General features: G+C 44.6%; 1 protein-coding gene across 1 annotated transcript in view; it reads right to left on the bottom strand.

Annotated features, from left to right (window-relative positions):
- Positions 1-3068: 3068 nt before the first annotated feature.
- The window catches only part of LOC120790153 (matrix metalloproteinase-16-like), a 77629-nt gene continuing 69618 nt past the window's right edge, over positions 3069-11079 (bottom strand). Inside the window, exons 8-10 of the mRNA XM_040127503.1 lie at positions 9654-9804; positions 9018-9133; positions 3069-5360 (exon numbers count right to left, since the gene is read on the bottom strand). Of these exons, the coding sequence (XP_039983437.1) occupies positions 5026-5360; positions 9018-9133; positions 9654-9804 (602 nt within the window). The 3' untranslated portion in view covers positions 3069-5025. The remainder of the gene's footprint in view (positions 5361-9017; positions 9134-9653; positions 9805-11079) is intronic.

The following is an 11079-nucleotide window of genomic DNA, read 5'->3' as shown; positions in this document are numbered from 1 at the left end:
GGAGAACAGACAATGAGTAAAGGCCTCAGGAAAAAGCACCAGTCTAAACATAGCTGAACATACAGTATAATGCCTCTGTCTAAATGCAGAGAGGCAATTTCACCACTGACCAGTCCTGTGATGAGAAGCAATCAAGTGTTATTCCTAAGAGTGTAATTTTATCACGCGCACACACACACACACACACACACACACACACACAAAGTCCAGCAAGCATGCACAGGGTCAGGAAGCAGAAAGAGGTTTACTTATAATAAGCCAGACAGAGACTGAGACACAGATAGACCGTGGCAGGCGAAGCGATCTGGGGTTTGTGGACCAACTCATTATTTCTTTTCTTTAGACACCCACACTGCACTCTGCTCCGTGCACGCTCACACATGTACACACAACCAGAAGAAAAAGAAAGAGTGCCAACTGACATTTTAACACTAAACTGCTTGTAACACTGCTAGAGGACTGATACACACAGTCCACACTAGCCAGGGAGGTGTGAACACAATCCCACAGACTCACGGTCTGTATTTACAGCGATGGGGGGAGAACAGACAATGAGTAAAGGCCTCAGGAAAAAGCACCAGTCTAAACATAGCTGAACATACAGTATAATGCCTCTGTCTAAATGCAGAGAGGCAATTTCACCACTGACCAGTCCTGTGATGAGAAGCAATCAAGTGTTATTCCTAAGAGTGTAATTTTATCACGCGCACACACACACACATGCGCGCGTCGCGCGCAGACTCAGTGACCGCAGTCAGTAAACTGGCTTGACCTCAGCGACTTTGTTGTCAGTAGCTGTATGTCAAATGTGTCCCAGCACACTAGAACAAACACCAGCGGGCTGTGGACGGCTCCTGTTCCACATTACTTCACCATAAATGCCAGCGCTGCACCGCCGGGATCGTACATCGGAGGTACTGATTTTTATCATGCCACCCAAAAATACAGCAGCACACAACACAGAGAGGACTGCTGAGCTCTCAGAGCCCAGATCAACACAGACACACATTTCTCTGAATCATTTTCCCCCTGCTCGCTGCTCCCTGGGGTTCGGAGTTCAATGTGGTTCGGGCTGATGTCCTTATTTAATGTATGACGGTCTCCATCTGCACTGTTTGCTCTACGTGGTAGGACACAGCGAACACTGCTCCCAGCCAACTGTCGTTTAACGGAATCCATTGATATTTTGGGGAAATCTGTTTATTCAGGTACGAGAAGCTCGACACCGGCCTCATGTCTGTACGCTAAACATTAAACTACGACCAGAAGCTGGTTAGATGAGCCTTCAGCTCCTTTGGCTCTTTCTAACGTTAACAAAGCCCAGTGGCTCTAAGCTCACTAACTGACACACTATATCCTATTTGTTTAACCCGTATAAAAACCAAGGTATGAAACTAAAAAACTTGGTTTTATTGGGGGTTATGTGCAGGACTGTAGGCCCTTCTCAGTGTAGAGTATGCCAAGTTTACACTTGGCAAGTTCACCCCAGTAGTCCATACTCCAGAGGACAGGGGGAGTCTTTACTGGTAAAACAGCTCAGCTCTGATGATTAGATCTCAACACACCTGCACCTGACTGTACTGAGACCAGATGATCTCAGTTCAAAGTTCCACTGACAGGCTTCATCCTTAGAAAAAGTAACATGACCAAGAGAGAGATGCAATCAAAAGATACGGCAGTTATCCAACCACACTGCAGATTAAAACTACCGACTGCACTGCCCGTGTTCATTTGCATTTATTAAACCTGTTTATTTTTATTGAAATGTGGTGATATGTGTACATATACGGAGCCCGAAGCTCCACAGAGCAGCTCTCTGGTTAAAGTGTCTGATAGAAACGAGAAGCTTCACTTTATCTTCACACAAACTGAATATTAAATTTACAGTCTGACTCCAAACTTTATCTTCCAGAAGGAATTCAATCACATGTCTAAACTCTACAGCGACATCGGAGCCAGAGGACTGCTGAGGATGAAGAAAATGGACTCTGACTGAAAGCTCATCTCTGGAGTCGGGCTGTAAGCTGCTGAGACCGGTTGGACCCTCCCTATTGTAATTATCAGAGCACATACTTTAAATCCTAACGGTCTCTGTCTCACCTGAAAACATATATACACTTAAAGAAAGTGACATGGGCTGTGACTGATGATCTTTAGTAAGAACACAGAAGAACTCAGACCGAGAAAGGTCGCAGGTCTTGGCTGAGTGTCTTCCTAGAGTCCTGGAGCAACTTCGCTGTGATGCCAAGGGCACTGAAACTAGAAAACTGGAAGTTTTACACTTTGGTTTTCTACCAATCAAACAAACAAGCTAGAACGTGTTCATCACCGAGCTTTGGAGGAACTGGTACGGTCCGTGGATTTTGTTTCCTTCGGAAAGAGCCAGGCTAGCCGTTTCCCCGTTTCCGGTCTCTATGCTAAGCTAAGCTAGCCGTTTAACCATTTCCGGTCTCTATGCTAAACTGAAGTAACGGGCTGCTGGCAGTAGTTTAACCTTTATTTTTTTCGTATTTATATTAGACATGAAAGTGGCACCAAACTCCTGATTTTACTCTCGGTAAGAGAGAGTGAATAAACGTATTTCCCAAGTTGCCGAGCTGTTTCCTTAAAGCTAAATTTGAAATTGCTCAATACAAATCTAACAGATCTTTAAGTATCTTTTTTTTGGTTGTTTTTCTTTAACATAAAACTACAAAGTTAAACACTGGGTTTGTTGTTGTTTTGTCTTTTTTCTTTTTTTATTTGTGGTGAGACGGATGCTCAGTAAATAAAACCCTACTTATTATATTACCTTTCTTGTATCATAAATTGTAATAAGATGAGTGTGCTGTTTGCTTTACCTGACATGAACTCTTGCTGCCCAATTCAGGCCAGTTAGAGCAGCTCCCTCTACCTGAATGTCTTCAAACCAGACCGAGTAACCTACCACAGCGCTGCAGGGAACACATCCTCCCAGTCAAACAGTCGGCAGAGTCGGAGACAGGGAACGCGTATGGACAAACTGCACAGACATGCTCTACATACAAGTTCAAAGACGAGCAGAGAGTTGGAAGGCAGCTCTTAATCATATATTGATCAATTTATTCATTCTGTCAGGACACGTTTCTCCATTGTCCCAAAGTCTTACACAAAGAAGTCACTGTGAGATGTCCAATTTCAGTTAAGCAGAAAACAGGAAAGACAGAGAAACCAGTATTTGATCATGAAAACAGACACACATTCAAAGACTGCTCGCCAGGACAGTGAGGACACTACTGACGCTTGGTTGGTGTTTTTGAGGCCAATTTCATTTGCCAATCACCCATCTGATCTCCCAAAGATGTACCACCTGAACCCTTTGTTTTTCTTAGAGTTAACTGTACCTGGAGGTAAGGGGGAGCAAAGGAGGGGTTGGGGTACGCTTAAAATGTACAAAAATAAAAGCAAACGGTATTCAGAAAAGAGAAAACTTCCTCCCCAGCTTTCGAGGGCTTCCAAAGCCACGTTGAGCAGAACCGGTTGTACAGTAAATGCTTGCATGCACGTTGACACAGGCACTGATCTTGACTTGGTGTCTCACTTTGGGGTCATCAGTCAGGAGACAAGAGCATTCTGGGAACTGTGAGCTCTCTCAAACAAGGCAGTCAACAGGATTTCTTTAAAAAAAAGCGGTCTGTCCATTCACATATAACCATATTCAATGACCATTTTGGATGCACGTGTCTTCAAACTGAGGGGACAATGGGCCAAGTACAAAAAAGGAAATTTAAAAAAAAAATAAAAATAAAAAATCACATCAGCAAATCCAATAACAAGACTATCAAGCTCTTCATGAGCCTGTGTCCTATGGAAATAATACAAGCTACAAATATCTTAACACACAAAAAAGTGGCTTTACTCCAGACCCTTCCAACATCTTCTTAGGATTCAACACATTACTCTCAGTACAGGCTGACCCTACTGTGTATTCTGTCCAGAGCAGCTCAGCAAGCCAGTGCTGAGATAATAAAATAATAAAATCCAGAAATACCAATCACAAGAAGCTTTCAATTAGCTTCTGTTACAGACAAACAGCGGTATACCAAAAAAAGAAAACAAAACCAAAAAAATCAAGCACAAGTAGTATGATCTATAATTAAGGCGAGTTAAAATATTGCAGAATAATTTGGCCCCTGTGTCTCGAACAGACTGCCACAACAGTCAGAGCTCCCCGACTCTTAATGGCCGCAAGGATCCAGAGAAGAGAAGGAAGGATGAACTGAAATGAGAACAAAAAAAAAGAAAAAGAAAATGATGTGATCCTCTTTGGAGAGAAATAGATTTTATTTGGTTTAGTTTGGTCTCTTCTTCAGAAGCGTGTTAAAGGGAACAGTGAGGACCTCCTTTCTCAAAAGAATCAAATAAAAAAATTAGACATTTTTAAAAAAAGGAAAAAACAAACAGAATGGGGATTGAAGATTAGTAATGTGTTTATCTGGGACTGTGAATCTTTTGAGAGCAGAGTGAAGCAGGGGGGCACCAAGATCAGAAAATATAAAACTGTTGTTTAATCAACAACCTGATATGACAGATGAAATGCAGTGCCCTGTGGGAAGAGAGCCTCCCTCTGATTAAGAGCGGTCGCGCAGAGCTAGAGAAGATGAAGGGGACAGGAAGTCAAATGTCTGAGATATAAAGTGATGCCGACCCCCGTTTTTTTGTTTTGTTTTGTTTTTTTTTTTGTTTTGACTGGGACTGAATGTCATTTCAGGCAAAGATCCCCCACAAACTGTCACTTTGGCCCCCCCCCCCGTTTGTTAAAAAGGCCGGGGGTTAGCGGAGTCAACTTTGAGTCCGGGGGTCGCCTTTTGAACGAGGGTCCACTGACAGGTGCTCTTGCTGTTTCTGCGGGTCTGAACGAAGGTATCAGATCACCCAAACGGAGGAGGCGTGGCTGTGTGTTATTCTAAAGATGTCCAAAGTCCACTGTCCTCTCTATGAAAGTGGGGGCTGTCATCCTTTTTCACCAGTCTCTCCTCCCACCCTCGCCCAACTCTCTGCGACGTTTCAGACCCACTCCTGCATGGAGCGTTTGCAGTACAGTATGTGGCGTGGCGTACCCTTCCTCTTGAACTGCACCACAGTGTAGACCAGCACCAGCAGGCACAGCGCGAGCACGCAGGGGATGACGATGGCGATGGCCTTCACCGTGTTGGCCTCGTTGTCCAGCTCGATCACCACGTCCGAGTCGCCGTCGTCGGTTGGCGGGCGGGCGGGGTCAACGGGCGCCAGCTCGCAGCCCATGAAGTCCTTGAGGATGGAGCGCGGGTAGCCCGGCTCCACCCGGAGAAACTGGTTGTTGAACTTCCAGTACTCCTTCCCCTTGTAGAAGTAGGTGAAACCTGAGGCAAGGAAACAGAGGGAAGAGAAACCTGTGAGTGCAAAGTGTTCCATAGTTGTTATCTTAATGAGCTGAATTTAACTAATTTATCTACAGTTTATTCTAAACATGGAACTTGTTTGAGCAGATGATCACATGTTTTGGACCTAAAATCTTTATCTGTAAAGTAACTAGGAACTATATGTGTCAAATCCAGGTTGTGCAGTAAAAGTACAGTACTTCCCTGTGAAATGTAGCTGGGTAAAAGTGTAACCTAAAAAATGGAAATACTTCAACACAGCACCGGTTCTTCTCAAGTACAGTACATGATAAACACTTGTTTTCATGCATTCATGGGACGAACTGGCCAACAAACTTTCCAAAAATTTCTTCTGAGTGAAATCAGTTGATTGACTTTATGTGGCAAGCAGAGGGTCTGAGTTTGAGGTTGTTCACGTGTCTGCCGAGCAGGGTGGAATTCGGCTCACTTTAAATTCAGGGAGAGCGTTTTCTGACTTTTCTTTCTTTCCTCTTCACAGGAAAAACCAGGTCACCTCAAACAATTTCACAAACAGTGTCTGTCGCTCTGCTGTTGAGCCATTGTTTCCGATGACTGTCCCTCAGGACTCATTATATCTGGTCATACTAGAGAAAGCACTCCCAATCAGGAACCAAACCCGACCTACACGGTGAGTCAGTGGGGCTTATTTCACTTACGAACACTTGTCCCCCTGTGTGCGAATACGAAGAGAGAAGTAAAAATAGTGAACGAAGCTAAAAAATGTTTCTTTATCAAATTCATACATACTACAGCTGAACGATTAATCGATTAGTTGATCGACAAAAACATAATCGGATAATTGGATAATCGAAAATGCTAAAAAGTTTTTGTTTTCAGTGTCAAAAAATGTGAAGAGGTGATGCTTTTGGTAGCCATATATAATTTAAAAAAATCTCTTGGACTGCAGGGATGCAGAACATGTTTTTTGCAATATTTGCTCACATTTTATAGACAAAATAATTAATGTAAAGAAAAAAAATCTATAGATTAATGGGTAATAAAAATAATGGTCAGCTGCAGCCCCCTTCCAGCCCACATTTTAACAATGAACAGATGGTTAAAACAGGAATTAAGAAGTGGTGAACATGGTGACATGTGAGAGTCTTAATATGAAATTGTTTCCTGTGCCATGATATTGACTTACTGCTCAAAGGTTGTGTCCATTAGTGGTGTCACTAAACTTTGCTGCCTCCTGCATGTCACTGTCCCTGCAATGCTTGATGGGAAAAAACATGGTACGGTGTGTAAAACTGAGCCTAAAAGCCTGGCTGAATTCTGAGGCTCTCCTCTTCCTCACTGGCCCCATATACACCTTGTTTCCTGCGAGTTGAAAAGCACATGGGGAAAAACGGGGAGGGAAACCCTCTACAATTGGAGTCAGGTGGTCACAAAGCTGAAGTGAAGCAGGGCCAGGGCTTCTTAAATCAGGCGGGAGGAGGTGTTTCCGGTGAGGATGTGAAGAAGCACAGGACAAAGTTTTAAAAGATTCATCGGGAAAGGGGATGAAATGATCAAACAGCACAAGGCTTCCACGTCTTTTCATTTAGTGTTGAGAAGATAGAACTGTAACGCTTTGGTTTTAGCAAAGTCTGAGAAAATCTGATAGCAGCAAAACCAATTAAAATTCCTATCTCTGTAATAATGTCTTGTTTTTGGTGTTTGTTGGTGTTTTCGACGGCCAGCAGACTGTGTCCCCATACAGGGGACATCTTACAACTCATTTATGAGCAGGAGGAAATCACAGAGATCCTTAAACATCTTTGTTTAACACACGTCTTTGCCTCCTTGCTGAGAGTCAGATGAGAAGATCGACACCAGTAAAGACACGTTGTATTTCTTGCACTGTATCTTCTACAGTGAGTTGTGCTCTTCTCAAACATGAGCAGGGAGCAATGACTTCCCAGAGTCTTCATCAAACTAGCGACACTACTAGACTCCCTCTAAAACCACAAATTGTCGTTTTGACTTGTCTGTGTTGGTGCGGATTAAACAAATGCGATACTATGTGTTAATCAGCAGGCTTTCGATTGACTGGTAGGCTAGCTTGTAAACTCTGGAGTGAGCCAGGCTGACTGTTTCCTCCTGTTTTCAATCTTTATTCTAAGCTAAGCTAACTGCGTCCCAGCCCCAGCTCCAAACTGAACGCACAGACACGAGAGCGGGATCGATCTCTCAGACTCTCGGAGAGATGCAATCTCGTTGCTGATGGGAGCTCAATTGGGAAAACAGATATAAAAATGACACTGCGGCTCTTCCATTTAAAACTCACTGAGTTTGAAGAGAGCTCATGGCAGAGTGCTGAACAAGATGTTCGCTCCACAAACAGCTCGGCCTTCACAACTTGAACAGTTACAGTCTGAGCAACTTGTGGTTGTGTCGGCCATGAAACACAAGCCACTCTACACACAGCGGCCTTCAAACTCTCATTCAGAGCTCGGCTGAGTGTTGTGATTAGCTGAAGAAATAGAACTGCTCTTGGGATTTTTGTGGTTCTAGCCTGGCAGCAGCTTCTGCCACAGTTTTCTCCAACATTTAACACAAATGAAGCGAAAACGTGGTTATTTAGAGACTGAAAGATCCCGATGTAGCAACAGATAGAAAACCGACATACAGTCCTGTGACCAGCATAGGGAGTACAGGGGGGGGCGGCGGCGTGGGGTTGAGACAGGCTGTGCTATTGTGGGTTAAACCCGGGTCAACATGGCCCTGGGGCCTGCACTCTGAAACGTGTCCCCTCACACAGCCTGTCATCAGCGGCAGTAGCGTACTCCTTTCTGCCTGCTTATCTGGGTCAATGTTACGAGCGTGACACTCGACACAGTGTCTCTGCAAACAGCCTGCACGCCAAACAAACACAGGCTGCCACACATACCCCTGGAAATACATGTGATGCACACAAACACCCATCATCCCCTTGGATATCAATCCACCCTTCATGCTCTGACTGAGGCCCGCTCCACCTGGCCTCACCGGCAGACACGCCCGGCCAAGGATCTGGCAGCAGATCCACAGCGCAGATGGCCTGAGTGTTCACCACCACCTGCCCTGCTTTTTCCAACACCGGAGCTGCCAAGACCAGGCCCAAACCCACCTGGCATAATACATCCAATGGGATAAGCTGTTTTCCTCTTCACACTATCAGAGTGGCCAATGGGTGAGCTCTTTGAGAGGTATAAATCCCACCTCCCCACTCTTGGCGAGGCCCAACTGGCTTAAACCGGAATGGGCACCCAGCGGTGGTCTTGTCCTTTCAGCTTTCCACAATCCTGCTCCAACTGGGTCTCGTGGCTCACTGAGCAGGATGGACTGATTATGGACCACTTTGATTGAGAAACAATTCAAAAACCATAAAAGCCATTTCTAGATACACTGACCTCTTTTCATCTTTAATTTCCAACACACAACCAGTCTCTATCGGTCTGTTTCCCTGGCTACTGTGCGTATGGAAGCATGCCACCCACTAAGGCTCAGTGTAGTAACTGGGGCACATTTCAATCGATACCACCCTGGTTTGCCCCCTGCACATCGTGTGCCAGTGAATGGCTGAAATCAATGCTGCCTGGCACATGAACTGTGCTGTTGTTGCCAAATGAGAGTACTGGGCAGGACAAATCGTACCATTGGTTTTGTCGACGAAGGCCCCCTGTGGCGAGTCAGGCACACCTCTCCACACCGTGATGGCTTTAGGATAGCCTGGGTCCATGGTTCTCATTTCCTCATTGTAGCGCCAGTACCTAAAGAGGAACAAACTATGAGCAACAGGAAGACAAAGCAGGTGCTTTATGTCTACGGAGGCTGGAGGAAATAGGTTGGAACAGACAACAGATGGTTGTTTGTGTCTTAATGCCACTGGTCAGATTAAGGGCTTCGCATAGATGAGTATATCTGAATTAAACTGAGTGATATCTGTTATGACAGGAGTGGAAGGCAGCCACGGGGCAGCGTACAGTATTTAATAGAAGGCCAAAATCCTTCCTTTAACTTGACCCGTGACCCGGGACATACAGATTGGTGACAAATTAAAGCAGGCTAAGCTGGTATATGTGGTTCTGTAGTTTAGTCTGTGTGTCTAAAAATGGGGCATAAATCGTACCTGCCGTATGACAGTATACGCACAAGAAATACACGGTCATATGTCCTAGAGGACAGGTGCAGGTTTAAGGGATCTGAAGCTGCTAAATTTTACAAATCATTTACGTTTTCTGTTTAACCGGTGTCTTGTGAAAACAGTGCTCTTCCTCCAGTCACACCCACCTGTCCCCTTTAAAGAAGTAGGTCTTGGCCACGTCCTCCCACCACACAGCAGTCTCGATGCTCTGGGCCGGCATGCCGTGGCCGAACTGGGTGATGTCCTTGGGGTATCCAGACTGCAACACGGTGTCCTTAAACACCCAGAACTGCTTTCCTGCACATCAGGAAAGAGGGAAAAAATAAATTAGAAGGAGGACAAGTGACAGCAGGGATTACCCTCCAGGAGCCAAACACATGAGAAGGGCAGATTTACAAGGACAGACACAATCTCTGTAACAAACGACAGGCGATACCCTGTTGCCCTGTGTTACGGTATTTGATGTTGATGTTTCCCTCATTTAAAACAGGTGCTTTGGGAACTTTTCAGCGCTGGCAAACTGAGCCGGTAACTGCTCAGCTGAGATAAAACATCAGCGACTCTTGTGGGAAAATCGGCCACCAAAGAGTCACACTAAAACCTTTTCTCTTTCTAAGTTTCCTTGCCACAGAAAGCCAAGCACATACCTGAACACCGGGATATTTTGGCAGCACGGTGTTGTTAAAATATTAAAATCCATGAAATATCCTCAATTTTTTTCATCTTACTAGATTTTGTGAGTTTTCTTTCTTGGTCCCTCTCTCCACCTTTTTCCTCAGTAAATCCTCCTTCTCTCCTTCCTGTGCTGTGATTAGTTTACACAGCACGTTTCTGACACAGTGTGACCTCAGGAAGTGTTTGTCTTTGTCACTGGTGGAGGTGCAGGGTGGGCTGGGAGGAAGTATGTGTGTGTATGTATGTGTATGTGTGTGTGTGTGCGGTTTTAATGGTTGGGTCGGGGGGGTGATGAAAAAGGAGAGAGGAAAAACAAAGGTATCAAATATTTTTTTTTTAATTTATTTTTTAAACTATCAGGTCAATAAGTGCTTTTGAGTAAAGATGGACACTAAGCAGGGAGGAAGGTGAAAAGGCTGAACATGGGGAAAACAGGGCTCGTGTCTATGTGACTTTGCAGATGGAGGAAACATAACACAATATGTTACGTATACTTGTGTATATCTAACCGTCCTTTCTAATGAATCTGGTATATTGTTTCTTTTCTCTCTACTTGAATGGTAGATAAACTCTAGCACTGAGAAGAGAAATCTTGGTTTTTATGCTCCTGAACAGTTCGATGAATATTTGTCTTCCGACGCAGCCCCGCACGCTTTTCTTTAACAAATACAGAACATGGGTGGTGAAATAAAGCAGATATGATCTCTCTCACACACCTGACATTTAACCCTCAACAAGTGTTTCCAGTGAACGGCTGAGGTGAAGGGAGGGACGAAGGAACAGTAGGACAGGGTGTTGGCTGACTGTAAGGGGGGAGGACAGACCTGTAGCGGCCCCTTTTTGAAAAGGAAATTCCTGTCATTTCACCTCTTTCTCTTACAATGCTCCACTCATTCT

This window comes from Xiphias gladius, chromosome 5, assembly GCF_016859285.1.
Source record: "Xiphias gladius isolate SHS-SW01 ecotype Sanya breed wild chromosome 5, ASM1685928v1, whole genome shotgun sequence".
NCBI classification, from domain to species: Eukaryota; Metazoa; Chordata; class Actinopteri; order Istiophoriformes; family Xiphiidae; genus Xiphias; species Xiphias gladius.
Note: the sequence above shows the minus strand (reverse complement) of the source record. Positions and strands in the feature narration are given on the sequence as shown.